This window comes from Leptopilina heterotoma, unplaced genomic scaffold (assembly GCF_015476425.1).
Source record: "Leptopilina heterotoma isolate Lh14 unplaced genomic scaffold, ASM1547642v1 Lhet_38, whole genome shotgun sequence".
Lineage (NCBI taxonomy): Eukaryota > Metazoa > Arthropoda > Insecta > Hymenoptera > Figitidae > Leptopilina > Leptopilina heterotoma.
Window position 1 is genome coordinate 470,205 of NW_025111054.1, and position 20,863 is coordinate 491,067.

The 20,863-nt window shown below is 33.7% G+C and overlaps 2 protein-coding genes across 2 annotated transcripts in view; one reads left to right on the forward strand and one right to left on the reverse strand.

The window, feature by feature from the left end:
- Positions 1-987: 987 nt before the first annotated feature.
- LOC122505946 (toll-interacting protein-like) overlaps positions 988-20,863 on the reverse strand; it is a 32,287-nt gene continuing 12,411 nt past the window's right edge. The window contains exons 2-6 of the mRNA XM_043617849.1: positions 3,106-3,282; positions 2,088-2,221; positions 1,665-1,869; positions 1,387-1,566; positions 988-1,215 (exon numbers count right to left, since the gene is read on the reverse strand). Of these exons, the coding sequence (XP_043473784.1) occupies positions 1,105-1,215; positions 1,387-1,566; positions 1,665-1,869; positions 2,088-2,221; positions 3,106-3,282 (807 nt within the window). The 3' untranslated portion in view covers positions 988-1,104. The remainder of the gene's footprint in view (positions 1,216-1,386; positions 1,567-1,664; positions 1,870-2,087; positions 2,222-3,105; positions 3,283-20,863) is intronic.
- On the forward strand, positions 3,632-14,088 carry LOC122505944. Its single transcript, XM_043617848.1, has 2 exons — positions 3,632-4,038; positions 12,252-14,088. The coding sequence occupies exon 2, from the start codon at positions 12,347-12,349 to the stop codon at positions 13,640-13,642; it is 1,296 nt and encodes a 431-aa protein (XP_043473783.1). The 5' UTR covers positions 3,632-4,038; positions 12,252-12,346; the 3' UTR covers positions 13,643-14,088.

Genomic DNA, 20,863 nt, shown 5'->3' on the forward strand with positions numbered 1-20,863 from the left:
TACTCAAAGCATCGGAACACGGTTTACTACTGCCTTATCTGTACAAAAAAAATAAACAGCGAAAAAGTCTTTCGACTACAGAAGAAAACAGCAAGGAAAAATTACTCCTGATTGTCTTTTACGTGCTGATTATCGGATACTCCGTCGCAATGTTAGCTTTTATTGTGGAAATAATGAGTGGCATTTGGCGTAAATGTAATTTATTTGGAAAGCAATGCTGTAAAATTGTAAAATAATAAAATAGAACGAATTAAAAAAATTAAGCAAAATACACTATCGACGAGAATTGTGTTATCTCTAACATTACATATTTATTTTTTTCTAAATTTCTTACCTTAACATTGTCTTCTGTCAGATTCCAGAAAAATTGAAGAAAATTATTGTCATTTATTAATTCGGAAAACAGTAAAAAATTTCGTACTTTTGTTGATCACCTTAATAAAGTAATATCCAACGCATCAGAACATTGTTTACTATCCAATTTTCTATACAAAAATAATAAACAGATGAACAGGCTGTTAAAATTGTAATTTTTTAATTTGAAAATTGATTTTAGTCTCACTTTTAATCAATATTGTTTTTTTTGTATTTGCACCTTTAAAGAATATATTCAATTCTGCGACAAATCAGATGTTTTTGAACAGAATTTCTGTTAAATTTTGGATTCTAATAAATTTAATACAATCATAAGTAAAATTCAATTTATTTTTTGTGTTATTTCCTTATTCCTCCACCTCTTTGGGAACTATTGAAGAATTTCTAAAAATATTCTAAGCAAATTAAATCGTTACTAAGTAAATTTAATTTTGTAAAATGGTTTAATTATTTTAATTATTATTATTTATTAGTCAGATCGATTTAATTATTCATAAAAATACGAAATGAGTAATTTCTTTCAATTGAACATTGTATTTTTTGATTATTTAGTTTAAAAGAAATATTAATAGTAAGGTTCCAGGATTAAAATTGAATAAAATAGACTGATGGTAAATGTTAATAATTTACAAATATATTACATCTTGACTGAATGACACTTAAGCAGATAATGTACAAATATGACGTTTTAAAATATGACAGTAAAAATGTACGAGGAATGGATAATTATTATTCGTTCATTTGTAGTAGCGCATTTATAGTCGTTGCTCGTTGACCACCTTTGGTATCGTAGACCGATTTTATCACATCCTTGTCGATGTTTGGAAACATTTCAGCAATCTGTAAAACATAAAGCATAAAGAAATAGGAAGACGATAATTTATATAGATAGATGTTTTTAATTCCACGGTTATGAAGAGAAAGGACCTCGAGCGCCACCGAAATGGACCATTATTAAAAGTACGTGTTGATCCTTCTTTTGTCGAATCGCTAATAATATAAAATAATGACCTGCTTTAGCTCCTCTTCGGCCTGTGGTAAAGTACTTGCGGGAGCAGGTTGCGTTCCAGCTGAAGGAGGAGCCGTATAAACATTAACTGGTGCATATGGACCGCCTGCCCCAAAAACAGTTGGAGACGGAACTACCATGAATGGAGGCCCCATCATTTGGGGATGAGGCACGTTTTTATTCTATTGCAGACAAAAAAAATTAAATCAGATTCTCTTTAGTTGTTTCAATTTCAGCTCGACAAATGGAAAATAATTCGCTGTACGAGAAATTGACTTACAGTATAACTAAGGACCAGATTTATCGAACCTTCTTGATGATCACCCTGCTTACCACTCAGTAAGTACCAATCCTCATAAGTCTCTCCCCTCTGAATGACTTGCGAGGGAATATCTATATGTCCCCAGGCGATCAATTCATCCATCGTAAACGAACACTCGTCATATATCTCTACATAAATTTGAGTAATACCGGGTGGAAGTAAACTGAAAGAAAATTATCACTAGAAGTAAGAGTTTGATAACTGATTGGTAAAAGTACCAGGAAGGAATTATCTGGCATTTGTTCTTCAATAACAATTGTATGAACGAAAAACGTCGAGTAAATGGCTATGAGCAGAATTTTTCTTAATAGAATTTAACTGAATTTAATAGTGGTTTAAGCTGCAATATGACTATTTTTAATTACGAAAAACATTAAATACCATTGTATAACTTTATTCCAATGTGGATTTTTGCCTCCATTAATCGCCGTATGTGTTTCATAAACTGCATGTCCAACACGCAACCTTACATACGGATCCATTCTGGTCATTCCATAGTTTTTAACTAGTTTCGCCTATAAAATAATATAAAATTAATTCAAATTTCATAATTTAAAAATATTTTTGAAATTAACAGTTACATCTAATAACGATTATTACTTCATTCTTTAAATTACACTTTAGAACATTCCTTGTCAACAACCCCGACATTTAACATTGCAATTTTTGAGTATTTGAGAGAAAATGAAACATTGGGAGCAGGTAGACTGTCCATTTTGCATGACATCAATCATTTTGCAAAAACTTACACGGCTAATAAAGTATCAGCTCGGACCAAATGGTTTCCAAACAAACTTCTAAACCTTCATGGACATCGAATAAAATTTGTATTAAGAAGCCTAAAAAATGACGCTAATAGTATATGTTCGCACAGAAAACGTTCCTTCGATTTGTAAACATTTTCCCCAACAGTAATGCAATGTTCTGTGAACATTCTACAAATCGAAACTGATCGAATAGATGTGACTTCTGATATTGTCCACCGAAAGAAACTCGAAATGGTTTTAAATACTTTTGCATTCAGAATATCTGGACGTTTTTCCTTAAGAAGTCCACTGATACGAATTTTGAACTTTAAAAATTTGAAGGCGGTTATATTCGTTAAAGGAAAAAAATCCTCAACATAGTTGAATATTTGTTACAATACAAAGTGTTACATTATCGAATCAAATACTAAGCAACGATTTATATTAATTTAAGAATCTTGATGAAATTTTTGATTTAGTAGCAGATGTTATGTAGGTATACTTACGTACTGTATAGTCTATTGTAAGAAAATTCGTGTTTATTTCAATTTCTTTATTTCTACTTAATTTGACATGTAATAAATGAAATCCTCGAGAAATTGAATTGTTTTTTTATTGATTTTGCATCCGATGTGCAGAAAAAAAAATTGTACCTGAGTTATTGTAATGCTAAGTCTTCCTACACGTGGATCGTTAGCTTGCATTGGCATATTTCTCATCTGGGCTTGATGTAGGGCTAAAGCCGCTTGTCGATCAGCAGCTTCTTGTTGGGCCAAGGTATTAACATCATCCACTCGTAGAAATCCTGAAGGTAGGGGACCAATGAATGCCTGAAATCACGCCAAAGATAAATCATATTTTTATCTTTTTCTCAAGATGCTTTTTATTCCAGGACCACCATCAAATCTTTTCTTACTTACACGGTAAGAAGGTGAGAGGATTAAAATCGATAAAAGTGAATTCAAATTGTTATGAAAACAAGACTTGAGCTTGGTATCCTCCACTCTCCTTCTCACCTTTTATGCTTCCTAAATTGCACTACTCTATGATATTTCAATTTATGCTTGTGTTTGTCCTTATTGAGTGAACTTTGCTTGACCTGTGTGTCCTTAATTATAAATTTTTTTTTGCTTATAGAACACGTGGAGGAACTTAACCTCAAACTTACCGAAGCAATCAGTCAGAGTAATTTATTTTCTGTTGTGACGGGAAAGGTTTTCGTTACATTACTTCCAAAAGCATTGATCAAGTATCTGTAGATTATGGTAAGGGTAAAAAGAAAATAGGTCGCCCCTGAGACCTTGACATAGACCCTAGCGCTAAAGTTTGGACTAATGACCGCATTACTGAAAATCAAAAATTTGATAGCGTCACTCTTTGATCGAAACTTGTTGCGTATAGACCTGTATTGTGATTTTTCTTTTATATTGAAAATTATATTCTTTTGTTAATTTTGTGTGAATTGATCGAGTGGAACCAAATTCCGGATATTGTTCATCGAACGGGATTTGGGACTTGAGTGGATTAAAATCATTTTGTCACAGAATTGTATAACCTCGACAAGGAGTCGATATTTGATCAATCAGGTGAGTGATCAGTGTTCAATCGAAATAAATTGCATTCCTGGAAGTCGCTTGATTTTATTTTTATTTTATTCATATAAAGGGTTCCCCAATGTTACCTCCCCTGTGATCTTTTGCTTTTACTTTTAAATTTTATGATCAATGTTTTGTTAATTTCGTAAAATTAACTGGCGTCCGCATCTTTTGTTATTTATTTCTCGTCAAATAGAGCTCCAGCAACCCTGAACCCAGTCGCGCTGGATGGTAATAGAATTTATTTCATTTATCTTATTTAAATTCATTTTATTATTTTATTTGATTCAACTTAACATATTTCGTTCTCTAAATTAACTAAATAAAAATTCTATTCGTCTCATTTGGCGCCCAACGTGGGGCACGTTGGATATTTTGTTGTAAATTTGCCAATAATTTTAAATATTTCGAGTGAAAATTAGAGATTTTGAAATTTTGATTGACTATAATTTTGAAAATTGTAAATTATCAAGCGTTTGAACAGTAAGTTTGATGCGAAGTGTTAATTGTTTGTTTACATTCTATTGTGTGCATAACCTTGTGAGAAACTCATGTCCAAACTTGCTTGAAAAGCGACACTGGGAATTTCGACGATTTTATTTTAATATTATTTTTTGTCGACGATAATTTGAAATTAATTATATGATTTTTTTTGTTGTTGAAAATTTTGTGTGTATCTGACGAATTTTTGTTGCAAAGAAAAGGAAAATTGAAGGAAATTTTGAAAATTGTCTGACAGTTGGAATTAAACGGAAAAAGAGAAAAAAAATTTTTTTTTTTGTGAGTCTGTAAATTTTGATTTTGATAAACAATTGAAATGGATTATTGTTTTTCTTTTTCTTCTTGTAAAATTTTAATGAATACTTGTCGGTTGAACATTGAATTTTAATTAATTTTAAAGAATAGATTAAAGAGTCATATTTTATTTTCTTGACAAGATCTCGCTCTGTCGGGAAATACATTTAGTGTTAGCGATAAAATTCGCTTAAAGTTTTGTTTTTCATTTTAATTTCGGTGGCGATGAGTCGGCTTTTGGGACTTTTATGTACCGCAAATTATTGAATTTTGTCAATACAAGATCTTGCTCTTGTTGACGGAAATAGTTATTCACCAATTAAAATTTTTTTTGATAGAATTTTATTGTGAATTTTTTTTAATGCAATATTGATCAAGTTGACGATGGCTCGAGGCATGTTCGCAACGATTTGAAATTTTCTTTGCATTGAATTTTGATTTAATGATACAAGATCTTGCTCTTGTCGTTAAAGTAGATAAATCTATTGTGATTTTTTTATTATTGAATTTTGTTTTAATGATCCAAGATCTTGCTCTTGTCGTTAAAGCGATTAATTTTTGTTGTGATTTCTTTTTCTTTTTGCGAACTATTATAGGATTTTATTTGATTAATAATTATTTTGCAAAGAAGAATAAAGGAGGATTTTTTCTTGACAGTTAGATCTTGCTCTGCTGTTGGGTTGATTTTTTGTTTTTATAAAGAAAAATTAATTTATTAAAGTAAAAATTTTTTTTTTCAGTTTTGTTGATACAAGATCTCGCTCTTGTTAACAAAATATTTGATCGATTATAAAGTTGTTTTCTTTATTTTTTTTTTTCTAGTGTTACAAGATCTTGCTCTTGTCGTTAGTAATTTTGCTGAAATAGAGTATTTTTTTTAAAAAGAAAAGCAAATTAGGAAATTTATTTTGTGATTTGCCTGACGGTATGATCTTGCTCAGCCGTCATGAGAATTTTTTTTTCTTTTTTGAACTAATCGGTTGTCTAAAGAAAATTTTAACTTAAAAATATTGATTTTTTTTCTCTCTAATAATCGACAATAGTGAACAACTGATTGTTCAAATAACTAAAATTATTTTGTGATCTTGTCTCGAGTCAGAATATTTGAAATCTCGTTAACGAGATCAATTATTTGACAGCATTTTGATTTTTTATATGTAAATAAGTGTTGTCAGTATTATATTGGGTGAATATTTTGTTCGGATAGTGATCCTTCTATAACGACAAAATATAGTCGTACCTATTATTTAAAAAATTGTGTCAATTTGTTAATTTAAGTTTTATTTACAGGTTTTATGATTAATTAAATTATTAATTTATTGTTTGATTGTTGGCTATAATTATTGATTGTTAATGATCGGTAATAGTTAATTATTATTGATATTATTGATCATTGATTAATTTATTTATTTAAAATTATTTTAATATTATTTAGACAATTTCGACTTGGCTTGACGTTAAAATAAATAAAGAATTTTTTTTTTTTTTCCCTTTCTTGACTATTATTAATAAAATTTTTTTTTTTTGTTTATTTATTTTATTTTCTTCTTCGTTCGCGATGACGTCAATGTTCATTTCCCCTCCAAAACGACAACCAAATAAAAATCAACTGAGACATGTTGAAAGACAAACAACTGATCCTAACACTGCCGGAAATACATCGGGTAACACTACCGGAAATATACCGGGTAATGTTTCTGATCATTTAAATTCAACCGTGTTAGTTGGAGGCGGAGATCAGCCGGATCGAAATGAGCAGAATGGTTTAGAAACGCAAAATGGTTCGACTTTGCCGAATGCGGGAGATTTAACAGATCCGAATGCGGGAAGTATAGATCCAAACGCGGAAAATTTGAGAACCTTATCGCGTAATAGTACCGGAAGTCTTCACGGTTTCGCGATGGGATCTGGGGTTGGAAGGGGATATAGTAAATTCGGTACCCCCCCTCCTTACATTTCATCCGCAATGCAACGTCGAATAGATGCGTTGGAAGGGGCAGTGCGTACATTGTCAATTAAATGCGACCAGGTTCTGAATGTAGTAAGCTCTCGGGGTAACTTACGTTCTGAAAGGGGAGAAGCGCGAATGAGAGAACAGTTTTCTTCGTCCGACGAAGAATTACTCGGTTTTAATTCGCGTCAAAATAATCAACCGCCAGTTGACCCTCGATCTTCGGTTAATAATAAACAAACTGAACAATTAGTTCAAAATCGCGGTGATTTAAATTCGGTTCGACGAGTCGATCAAAGCGGAAACGATTCAAGACACGTGCGTTTTGATGCTGTTCCTGGGTCTTTGAATGAAAATTATCGATCTATTAATAACGAAATAGGGGGCGCTGAGAACACGCGTCCGAATTCAGAACCGAATGTTGAAAACCCTACCCCTCGTTTAATCAAGGTAATGGTCGCGAAGCCATTGGCAGACGGAACTTTGATCGACGAAGAGATTTTCGTAACTGAGGATCAGTATCGTCGGATGATCGATCCCTCACGACATAGCGTCAATCAAGTTAATAATAATAGTAACGTGAATCGTGATTTGGGTTTTTCACGTAATGATCTTAGCGTTCCTGATCCTGACATCTCAAGATCAGGTATTCGTAGAACGGGTTCATTATTTTCATGGAATGATAGTGATTCTAGTGAGGATGAACAAGTTGGGCAAAATTATTTAATGTCCATGGATCAAAATAGATTTAGGGGTTATTCTTCGAATAGATCACAGAATAGATTAATTCCTTCGTATTATTCAGCTTCTGCGGAGAATTCAAGTTCTATCCAGATCGGTCGAATAGTAAATTCTTGGAAAATATCCTTCCCTAGATCAGAAAAAGATCCAGAACAATTTCTTCTCATTCTTAAGGACTATCTAAGTACGAGTGGTATAGATAAAAATTTATTTGTTCCATGTCTTTCAAAAATATTCGAGGGACCATATAGATCTTGGTATTTAGTTAACAAAAGCAATTGGCGTTCATGGAAAGATTTCGCGCGTGCATTCCGCTTTGAGTGGGGCGTTAAAAAGGATGACGCCGATCTTCTTCTCGAAGTTCGTGATCTAAAAGTAGATAGAGCGGAAAGTTTGGCAGAATTCGCATGTAGAGCCCGATTAGTATTTGAAAGAATGCAATACCCTCCAGGATTTAGAGAACAACTTAAACAAATTTTGTCTAAATTTAACCCTCGGTTAACATTTGAAATATTGAACTTGCCTTTAAAGAATTATCGTGAATTTTTACATTATGTCAATGAACGTAATTACATCTTTAGTCGTTCAGCTGACATTCAAAAATCAAGATCAAAGCCTAGAACAGATTTATGTGTAGTAAAAGATCAGGTTGACTCAGATGATGACCAGTTAGATGATGTTCAGTCAGATACTTCAGGGAATCATTCTGATTCTGATCAGGAAGTTAGTTTGAACACGATTCAGAATCGTGAGTCAAATCGTTTTAGGAACGGATCCAAATCTCGAAATAATCAATCGTTCAACAAGCAAAGATTGAATCAAAATCTTAAAGATTTTGAAAAATCTAATAATCAATCAAAAACGGTAACTAATCAGGAATCTTCACAGAACAATACGGCTGATAGGGATTCGTCGAAGTCTTTTGATAAAAGGAAATTCTTTTGTCAAAATTGTGGTCAAAACGGTCACACGGTTCCCTATTGCAAATCAAAAGCGCAACTTGTTTGTTGTCTCTGTCGTCAAGTAGGACACACTAACACTAATTGTACTAATAAGCAGGAAAACGAGAAGTGCCCTCAGTAATTAATCCTCCACTTATTGAAACAAAGGGCAGATCTGAGGAAAAAGAAAAACTCGATTCTTCATCCAACATAGGTCAAACCAAGGATTTGGATAAAACTTGTCCTTTTTCGTCGAATGTAGAGCAGATTAGAGATTTGGAATTGACTGTTTCCCACCTTGAATCCCCGCCTCAAGAGTCAGTGAGACTTAGTCTATTTTTCAATGATTCGTTTTGTTCTTCAGATTCGGAAGATGAGTTTCATGATCTTGTTTGCGAGGAAGTAGAAAAAGAGATAGAAAATCTCGTTAGTTTAACGACAATTAGTAGTGATGATTCGGTAGAGATTATTTCTAAAAAGAAAATTGATCATGAATTGTTGAAGACTTGGAAACCTTTAGGATTGCCATCACACGCGATTCATCGTCTTGTAAATAGGCGAATTTATTGTCCAAATGATTCGCTCACAGAACCTAGGAAAACTGTTAGAGTTCCAGTAGAAATTTCAATCTTCGGACAGAAAATATCAGGTATTATTGACAGTGGTAGTGAGAGATCATTTTTAAGTGAAACATCTTATGATCGCGTTAAAGGTTATCAATTACAGGATCTTTCCCCTGATACAACTTCTAAGGGAGGAGTTAGGTTGGGTGATAGATCGGTTGTTAAAACTAAAGGAGGAACTTCTTTCGTGATTGATATAGGGGATGTTTATGGACCTCAGCGGTTTAGTATCTTGCCTGGGTTATCGAATGATTTAATTCTTGGAATGGACTTTTGGTTGAATTTCAAAGTTAAACTCGATCCTTTGGACAGAAGTTGGACCTTAGAAGGTAGTAAACATGCCTATTCATTATCGCAACGTAGTTCAGGTTTTAATCTTCTTCAGAGTCTTTCAACTGATGAATCACAAAGGTTAAAGGACTTTCTTGATGAAGAGTTCCTAAAATTTGACAAGGAAAGCACAGGTTTAACTGATCTAGTTGAGCATGTGATCGAATTGGAAGATACTATTCCACATCGCCAAAAACCCTATCGTCGAAGTGAGATCGTTAGGAAATATTTAGAGCAGGAAGTTGATCGTCTGTTGGGAAAGGGTTATATAAGGTGGAGTGATAGTGACTGGGCCTTTTCGCCAGTTGTTGCTCCAAAAGCAAATGGTGGATTGAGGTTTTGTATTAATTATAAACCCCTGAATCGGAAAACCAAGAAACCTGCGTATCCCTTGCATAATATGAGATCAATTCTTTCGCAATTACATCAGGCAAAGTTCATTTCTACGATCGATATGAGTGAAGCTTTTCACCAAATCCCAATGGCTCCAAATAGTTGCAAATACACTGCTTTTGTTGTTGAGGGAAAAGGATTGTTAGAATGGACAAGGATGCCTTATGGTCTCACAGGAGCTCCATCAACTTTTCAAAAATTGATGGATGTTTTAAAAAGACGATTTCGTGATCTTCTCGTTGAAAGGAATTTACCAAATAAATGGGTCGATCAGGTATTTACTTATCTAGATGATTGGGTTATTGTTAGTGAGACATTTGAGGATCATCTCGAAATTTTGTCTCTTGTTTTCATTGTTTTTCGTGAAGCGAAATTGCTGATCAATAGAGAGAAAAGTAGTTTTGCTTGTCGAGAGGTAAAATTTCTCGGATATATTGTTGATGAATTGGGAATGAGACCCAATCCTGAAAAAATAAAACCGATCATTGATTTTCCGGTTCCAACAGATAGGACTAAGTTACGCCAATTTAATGGATTCGTTAATTGGTACCATCGTCATCTTAGGAATGTTGCTAGGATACAAGGTCCATTGAACAAGCTTACTAGTGTAAAAGTGCCATGGAAGTGGACAGAGGTTGAACAGAAATCTTTCGAGGAAATAAAGAGAGCTCTCATCAATGCTCCTCGTCTTTTTGTTCCAATACCAGGTCAACCGTTCATTCTTTATACTGACGCCAGTGATTTTGGGTTGGGCGCTATTCTTGTTCAAAAAGATCCTAAGGGTGAAAATGAAATTTTGATCGAGGTTTTAAGTCGACCGTTACGAGGTGCGGAACTTCATTATACGACAACGGAGAAGGAATGTCTAGCAGTTGTTTGGGCAGTAGAGAAGCTTAGGTGTTATTTGGAAGGCATGCCATTTACCGTCATCACTGATCACCAGGCTTTGCAATGGTTGCATGGACTCAAAAATCCAGTTGGTCGTCTAGCCAGATGGGCAATCTATTTATATCAGCATGATATGACTGTTGAACATCGTAGGGGTACGTTAAATGAGGCACCAGATGCTCTTTCGCGTATGTTTGATGTAGATGTAGATCCGTTTGGTTGGGAAAAAGTTGTTGAAGATACTGTACAAGGTCGTATTCGATTAGCTTCTATTTGTGATCAAAATTGGTACGAAACCAAATTCGGCTTAGTCAGGGATCACCCAGATCGTTTTGAGGATTGGAAGATCAAAGATAATGAATTGTATTATTTTCGACCAGATTTCGAAAAATCGTTAATTGACGATGAGAACCCTTGGAAGAAAGTAGCTAAGCCTTCAGATGTTTTGACAATTCTTCGTGAGAATCATGATTTACCCCATGCAGGTCATCTTGGCAAACATAAAACTCTTGATCGAATTCATCAAAGTTATTATTGGCCAGGTATGACTCAGGACGTCAAATCTTATGTTTCAGATTGCGAAGTTTGTGTCAAGGTTAAATATAATCAAAATCCCATAAAGGCTAAATTATCTACGCGATCTTTACGCCTACCGTGGGCTCAATTATCGATCGACACAATCGTGTCCCAAACCCGAACTAAAAAAGGAAATTCGGATATTATCGTTGTTCATGATCTGTATACTAAATTTGTAGAATTATTCGCGGTTCGAAATCGTACGGGAAAAATTGTGGTTAAAGTATTGGACACAGTTTTTGATCGTTGGGGAATTCCGGAATCAATTGTGACGGATAACGGGAAAGAATTTATAAATAAAGATGTCAAAGCGTACTTGTTGGCCAGAGGCGTGAGACATATTACTACCCCGTTGGCACATCCCCAATGTAATCCGGTCGAGCGGGTAAATCGAACAATAAAGCCGGTAATTTCCGCGTACATTGGTCAAGATCATAGAGAATGGGATGAGAATCTATCGAAAATACAATTTGCATGTAACACTGTGCCTCATACAGGTACTCGTGTTTCCCCGTTTTTTTTGAATCACGGTCGTGAGGCTATTGCAAAGCGAGATATTAAATCAAGCGAAAACGAAGTGAGCATTGACGAACTTGCCGACGACGCTGCAAAGACTTGGATTGATCGTATGAAGATCATTGACGAATTTCGTCATAAAATTGAGAACAAATTACAAAGTTATTCTGAAAAGCGACTAGCCAAGTCGAATGCTGATCGAGAAATGTCAGTTGAGCTTAAAGTAGGTATGGAGGTTTATTATCCGAACAAGAAACTTAGTAATAAGGCTGAAGGTTATTCCTCGAAGCTGGCTCACCGTTACTTGGGTCCTGTTTTGATTTCGAAAATTTATGGTCCGGGTACGGTCCAACTGACAGACAAAATTGGTAAAGTTGTTGGCAAATATTCGGTTTCTAATTTGAAAATACCTCGTCGAAGTCTACGATTGTCATGAGTTGTTTTTTGTAGATCGACTAAAATCGTCAACATCACTTCAAGGGATTGTTCCTGCATAGTACGGAGAGTTCTGGTCTGGCTGATTTGCTTTGCCGAAATAGGATAAAATGGCGGAAAGTCTTGATTTGATCGGATCAACTGAAGCCCGTGGGAAGTTGGAACAACTCATGGAATATAGGAGGAAAATCGATGATCTATTGATCGATTTAAATCAGCAAGTTGCAGGTTGCCAAGCTGATGCTGAGGTAAAAGATCGTTATGCTGACGATGCTTCATCAGTATGCACTACCGTGACTAGAGGATCAGGATACGATGATGTCGTCTCAGAGGCTCAACAATTGATCGATGAAATTCGATCAAGGGAACCGGATCCTGTGAAGTTGATCAAAATACCTAGAATGACCCAAAAACAGATCGATATGGAGAATTCCAGAAGACATAGGATTCCAAATATTGACGAGGCAAGATCAAAGGACGGGAAGATTCTGAGATCAATTGATAACCCTGAGGCTGTTGTTGCACCGTCGGTGACAGTCAAACCTTTGCCCTATACGATCGATGACATCCCAACTTTCAATGAAGTTTTGGAGCAACTTGGAGTTCCGCAACTGTTGAGTCAAGATGGTCAGCCTGCGCCGGTCTACATGGCTGATTGTCGGATTCTGTCCGACAAATTGTTAAAAGATTTAATAAAAAAAAGGGCAGAAATAATGATCAAAAAGATGGAGGCCGGAAGGGTGGATCGTGGCACTCAAACTTACGTTTCGGTCCTTGCCAAGCAGCGTACACCGGGTTGCGTGAATTGTAGATCGAAGGAACATCACTTCCTCAAGTGTCGTCTTCCTCTGAGGGCTGGATTCTGTCGTGTCTGCGGAGCCGACGGATTTGAGACAAAGGATTGCATCTATCCTCACGGAATTGAGCATGAGTTTGCTTTGGGTCGTTGCACGGGATGTTCCAATGATCTTTCGATCTATTGTCCGGAATGTCCGGACTGCAACATCCGTTTTGCTGGTTACGTCGATTGGCTTCGATTAAATTATGCAACGATGCCGAGTTGGATTATTCCATCTGACCATCGCTACCTGGTCAATGAGGCAACGGAAGAGGAACTTCGGCGCAGAGTCAAGGCTAACTTTGCAAACCCTAACGATTCAGCGAATAAGATCAGGAGTTTCTTGATAAGGGAGAATGCCTTGTCTTACGTGGAGGAGTCGGCTAATTCATTGGTACCAACTCCTCGGGATCTGTCGGAGGTAAAGAGGAAACGGGCCGTTGATGCTTTGCTTAAACCTTTCGCCGACTTAGCACTGGACGAAGTAATGAAGCTAAGACCAGAGCTATCAGATGGCGAGGCATACAAGATCATCATTCCAACCGAGTTCCAGAAGAAGGATAAATAATATTTGACGAACTTGTTGATCGACGTCGACGGAAAATTTAAAAACTAGAGTTCGGCGAGATTGATCATATGTATTTTGTATTTCATTTTATACTTACAGTTTCTATTTTCATATGTATTCTATTATTATAGTAAGAAATACATCAGTATTAAATTGACAAAGATTTGACAGTAACTTCGATATATAGTTTAGTTCAGAATAAAATGAAGTTACCAATAATGTCTGAATATTAAGAGACTTCCACGAAATGCATTTAACCAACTGCATAAATAAGCATGTTATTAATTGAATTCATTGACACTTATCACTCTAATTTATTTTATCTATTGATATTTTGTTTTAATGATTATTTTATCAGAATTGTTTCAGCTCGATGGTAATCTTGGTAGAACTTTTTGAAGTAACTTCACGTTTGAAAGGGGAGAATGTGACGGGAAAGGTTTTCGTTACATTACTTCCAAAAGCATTGATCAAGTATCTGTAGATTATGGTAAGGGTAAAAAGAAAATAGGTCGCCCCTGAGACCTTGACATAGACCCTAGCGCTAAAGTTTGGACTAATGACCGCATTACTGAAAATCAAAAATTTGATAGCGTCACTCTTTGATCGAAACTTGTTGCGTATAGACCTGTATTGTGATTTTTCTTTTATATTGAAAATTATATTCTTTTGTTAATTTTGTGTGAATTGATCGAGTGGAACCAAATTCCGGATATTGTTCATCGAACGGGATTTGGGACTTGAGTGGATTAAAATCATTTTGTCACAGAATTGTATAACCTCGACAAGGAGTCGATATTTGATCAATCAGGTGAGTGATCAGTGTTCAATCGAAATAAATTGCATTCCTGGAAGTCGCTTGATTTTATTTTTATTTTATTCATATAAAGGGTTCCCCAATGTTACCTCCCCTGTGATCTTTTGCTTTTACTTTTAAATTTTATGATCAATGTTTTGTTAATTTCGTAAAATTAACTGGCGTCCGCATCTTTTGTTATTTATTTCTCGTCAAATAGAGCTCCAGCAACCCTGAACCCAGTCGCGCTGGATGGTAATAGAATTTATTTCATTTATCTTATTTAAATTCATTTTATTATTTTATTTGATTCAACTTAACATATTTCGTTCTCTAAATTAACTAAATAAAAATTCTATTCGTCTCACTGTATATAAGTTGCACTAAATACTGCTAATTTTAATTTTCTTTTTTAAGCATTGACTTTCTTAATACTTAAAACTAATTAAATTTACGCATGGAATGAGACAGAGGCGTTTAATTTAGGGGAGTTTGGGAATCGTAGATTTACTCTTTACCATAGTCGATTCGTTTTTCTAATATTTAATCAATTTAACAGAATTGCCTAACATGAATCGGAAGGAGGAACAAATTGGCGAGGTGCTCCCCCCGTTGGAGGTTGAGGAGAATAAAAACGAACAACAGCTAAACGATCATCTTCAAATAGAGCAACTAAATCAACAACAATTTCGTGAACTGGGAAATCAAGGAACTCCTAGCTTGACGTGCGGAGCCTTGAACCGCGGTCTCAATTCATCCAGGCCGCCTCCTCGCCATTTCACAATGTTGACATTCTATCTGGTAACATCAACAGTAATATTTCTTCTCTAGAAGGTGAGACTCTTCCTTCCCCGATCAAGCCTATTATTAAAAAAAAGAAAGAGACTTGATCGAGAATCGCTCCCTGAATTGGACATGAACAGTTCCTCCAGCTCCACTGAAACTAAAAATCACACAACAAAAAAAATAAATCTTGATGATGGGCCAGATGCTAGCTCCTCCTTGATTCCAACCAGAGCGGCGAAACTATTGCCGTGGAAGTTAAAACAGTATTTGCAGTTCTTATAGTCGTCTTTCATAGCTTAGATGTCACTAGTATCTGTGTTTACATTTTCGGTTTTGAACTTGTGACTTTTCCAAGTTGTGGAATAAGTACTTTTGAACTTTTTAAATCATTTATAAATACAAAAGAATAAACAATTGCAAAAATATAAAAAATCGAAAGTTTCTGTGGATCGGTTTAAAGTGCTTAAAATGAAAGTTCGAAAAAGTAAAGGATTTGAGAGCATTGATTCCGGTAAGTAATACCTATTCTAGGTGCGAACAATTATTTGGTATTTTGCATAATTTAATTGTAGCTACTTTTTACAACCTTTTTTATTTTAGCCTGATTTAGTTCTGTATTTTAGTATTAAATAAGAACTGTTTGTTTTTAGTTTTATAATAATAGAAGTATATAATGATAAGTATAGAAATTGAAAATGTTTGTACATAACCTCAAAAGTGCACACTGGAATAATTATATATTATTAATTTTTTCATCGACAAAAATTTCTCAGTTTGTAAATAATGTGATTTACACTTATTAGAGATGTAATTCGCCAAATTTAATAAGTTAAAATAATAAAATGCTTGAAAATCAAATGAAGGTTAGAGTAAAACATAAATAAATATTTTATTAGACAGAAATTTTAAAAATTTAGAAAATTGTAATAATATCATTGCAATATAAAAATAAAATAATTAACATCCTAATAAAATTATATTGAAACTAATAAACAATATTTAAATATTAAATAAATTAATGTATAAATTATCAATTTTATGGAAAATATTGTTTGAATGTTACTCGTCCTAATAAAATGGCATTTTATTAATCTCATGTTACTTTTATATTGTAGGTGTTGAAGAGAGAGATGAAAAAGTGAAATGGCGATGTGTTGTACCAGGGTGTAGTACTAACAGCCAGGTATTGAGGCATAGTTTTCCAAAAGACGTTGCAAGATGTGACGAATGGCTAAAAGTTTTACAAAATCCAGCTTTAAATGGTCTCACTTGCAATCAGTTGCGCCAATATAGAGTTTGCCAAGTCCATTTCCCAGATGATGCTTATAAAGTTACGAGAGTTCGTCGAATGTTAAAGGATGATGCTATTTCAAAATTGTTAATAGATCGCTGTTCTGTAGCAAATAATATTGCCGAATCTGAAAGTGGCAGGGCTACATCAATAGATATTGAAGTGACGGAGGAATGTGCACATTACAATGCTGTTAATGATAATTTTCAGTTAGAGGGTATGCCAAGCTGGAGTGACATTGGTCCAGAAAAAATCTATAATCCTGCGACATTTATTGAGGATAGAAATGAAATTAATAGAAAGGAAATAGTAGACACTGTTCGTCACTGTATGCGTGATATTCAAAATGGAGAAATAGAAATTGAAGCGCTACAAAAAAATAGTATTCCTGGGTGGAATCTATTGAATAATAATGAGGATCTTTCTGAAGTTTCGCCTAATGAAATTACATCCAACAGTGCTTCATTAGAAACAAATGATAAAGCGTGCAAGGAAAATATTACTCCAATGACACCAAAAACCACTAGAAAGTCGCCTATTTCTATTGACCGAAAAAGTGCTTATTCGACACCAAAGTCTACAAGAAAACTTCTCGGAAACGTCACTCGAACAAATAAATTAACACCAATGGCAAAGCGTCTCCATGGAATCGCTTCCAATTTATTAAAAAAACAGACTAAGTACATACATTCGTTAGGAACTTTGAAAAAAAGAGTAAAGAGTGCTGAACAGTACATGGTATCGTCGGAGATGAAGCAGATACAGAAACTTACCAGAGAACAATTTCAATTCATGGAAAGCCAAATTAGAAACGCTCATAAAAAAGCTAAGGCAGGTACCAGTTGTCTCCCGTCATGCATATTTCATTAATTTTAATTACAGGGTGTCTGACGGTCAGGGAAGTCATGGAAAAGTCAGGGAATTTTCTATAAATTTATAAAAAAATCAAAATTTTTTGATAATTAAAAATTTGTTTAATCTAACAAAACTTCAAAAATTTTTATTAACATTTATTTCTATCATTAGATACTAATTTATTGTTAAATATGTCAGTTACCATATTTTTGGCCCAAGAAAGCAAAAATAAAATTAGAAAAATGTCAGGGAATGTTTTTCTCAATCCTTGTTAGACACCCTGAATTAACATAACCGAAAAATTATAGTTTATCATTATTTATTATAATTGTTTTTATCTTATTCAATTAATTTCAAAGATCATTATAAAATGATCAATGATTAAATTAATTAAATTAATGATTAAATGAGATCTTGCATGTTTGATTAAAAGTTAAATAATAATTTACATGTTATACAATTCACATTATTTACAATAGGCTAGACGGTTTACACGCGACGACAAGATTTTAGCCTTAGCCATTTATAAGCAATCACCGCAATGTTATCGTCTTTTGAGTAGAATTTTTATTTTACCAACACCACGTTCATTGCAGACATTTTTACACAGAATTGAGTTGAAGCCTGGAGTGAATAAAATTATCTTTGAGCACTTAAAGGAACAGGGAAAAACCATGACTGAAGAAGATAAAGTGTGTTTTTTTAGTATGGGACGAAGTTTCGTTGGATCCTCAAATCTACTATGATACAAGGGAGGATAAAATAGTTGGTTTTGAAGATTGGGGTAATGCCAGAACTTCGAATTTTGCAGATCATGCTCTTGTATTTATGTTAAGAGGTATAAATACAAGCTGGAAAATTCCTTTAACATATAATTTCTGCAAAGGAAGCACTAAAGGACCTCAGTTAATGCGCTGTGTTAAGGAAGTTGTAAGAGCAATATCAAACGCAGGATTCAAGCTTCTTGCTACGGTTTGTGATCAAGGTCAAACTAATGCTTCTTGTATAAATGGCTTGTTAAACGAAACAAGAGCAGCATGTTCACGAAATAATAAAGTTTTTAGTGAGTTTACAATTTTCCTACTTCATATTATATTAATAATTATCTCTTGTTTTTTATCTATTTTATTATAAAGGCCTTTCTTTTTCAGCTGGAAGAATTGAACTTTCAGGACAGAATATTATACCTTTATATGATCCTCCACACCTTATAAAAGGAATTCGGAATCTTCTAACCAAGGATATTGAAGTTATTTTCCCAAATAATTTTAGAAAACTCTATCCTGACTTCAATACTGTCAAATCATTTCTTCTGACACCAGATTTCATATCAGAAATTCATCAGAAGTGCAATTCATCCGAAACGGAAAAAAATAATTTTCGATGTTTTGCTTCTTGGAAGAGCGTGGAATTGGCGTATGATATTGACTCGAAAACTTTAAATATTAGAAAACAGATGCCAAAGCTCCATGACGGTCATATAAGGAAAAATAAAATTCCAAAGATGCGGGTTTATCCGGCAGTACAGGTTTTAAGTAGAACGGTAGCTTCATTCATTCGTCTTTTGACTAATGTAACAGGTGAGTAAAAAAACAGTAACTTTTAGTATAATAATATGTTTGTAATTGTGTTTAATCAATTGTGATTATCATTAATTTTTTATTGTATTCTATTATTACACATAATAAAATATAAGAACAAAAGATTCTAAATAGAAAAGAAATATTTCATTTACACTGTGTTAGAATGATTGATTAATTTCTCAAAAATATTGATTCCAAAATGACAATAATGTTACATTTATTGTAGGCACAATTGACACTACTGAGGGTTTAAAAATGATGCCTAAGAAGGAAGGTGTCACAACTTCAGAAGTTTTGAAATTTTTTAATGACACATTCGATTCCATTAATGGAACAAAGAACGAGAAGGCGCAGTACAAAAATAAACTTCGAAGAGATGTTACTGACAAAACATGTCATTCAACCTTTTGGAGGGAAGCTGCATTATGCCTTGCTAACAACGTGAGGTTTGTGAATCCTGTAACTCAACGTCCAAAATCGGTTCCTTCCTTAACAAATTTTAGAACAACTTTGATTGGTTTTCAAAGATTGTGGAAGGAGCTTCAAAAATTGAACTTTAAAAGTTTTTCCCCCCGATATGTAAATCAAGATCCCCTCGAAAATTTTTTTGGGGTGATTAGAAGTCATGGACGCCGCAACGTCAATCCTACTTGTTTACAGTTTTCCGGTTCCTTTAAATCTCTTCTTATAAACAATTTAACTTCTGCTGCAACCGTAAAGGGTAACTGTGAAAACGATAGGGCAACACCGCTTTTTTCTCTGCGTAATTTAGCAGATGTAGCTGAAACGTTTGAAAATAGTGCTTCAGTATGTTCGGAAGAAAATGATGAGGAATCTATTATTTTTAATCCTGATTTTAACGAAAATCCTATCGGCGATACTTCCTTTAATATTTCGAAAGTCATAACAAAAGTTGGTCTGCATAGTACATTGTCTAAATGTTGTAATTGTGTGACAAGAATTTATAATCTACATAAAAATACTGTCTTTTTTAAACAAGCTGATGATACTTTAGAAGCAAATATTCCTAATTTGTGCTTTAGAAAAGAAGTTGCGCGTAATCTTATTAAAACTCTCGAAGATGTATTCGATTTTTCAAATCTAAGTTGCACCGAACACAAAGATTTATTGTGTAACATTCTTTTAAAGAATATTGCAATTGAATATGTAACCAACTGGTGTACTTTTATAAACAGATTATTGAAAGGTAAAGAGTCTAGTGAAAGAGCCCAGTCGTATTTAGCAAAGGTTGCTCGTCAACAGTATGTCAAAAAATTAAGAAAAGTAAACAGATAACTTTTCAATGAACTTATTTTTAACAGTTTCATTAACTTATATTTATAAGTGTATATATTCAAAAAATATTGAATTACAAAATATATGATGTTATATATATATATTTTTTATATTTCCAAATGTTTGTTATTATTTAACCTTCTCCTCTATTTAAATTCTATTAATTAAGAATATTTTTAAATAGAGTAAAAGGTACATTTATTGACATTTGTTACAATTGTTTGCAGAGATTACCCTAGTAATACCCATGCGAACAGGAAACAAATATCGAAAACAGATATTAGGATCCTAGCTTAAGCCCCAGTAATTATTTTTACAAAAAAAAATTTGCACATAATGTAGTTATTAATAGCAAATTGAAATATTGTTTTTAAAGAAACTAATACTGCCATTTGATTTCGCGCGAGAAATTTTACGGGAGATGTGACCCAATTTTTTTAAACCTCTTATGAAATATTATAAATAATTATTATACATTATTAAAATTATTGTTAAATAATTTCAAACACTAAAATTATTAATTCAAATATAATTTATTTGTTTTAAATGGCTTTAAATAAAAATTATTTGCTTACGGTAAATATTTATTTGATTATATAGACAATAATTCAGTT

Coding starts and splice junctions, on each gene's coding strand:
- LOC122505944 (XM_043617848.1), top strand. CDS start 12,347: ATGGCGGAAAGTCTTGATTTGATCGGATCAACTGAAGCCCGTGGGAAG.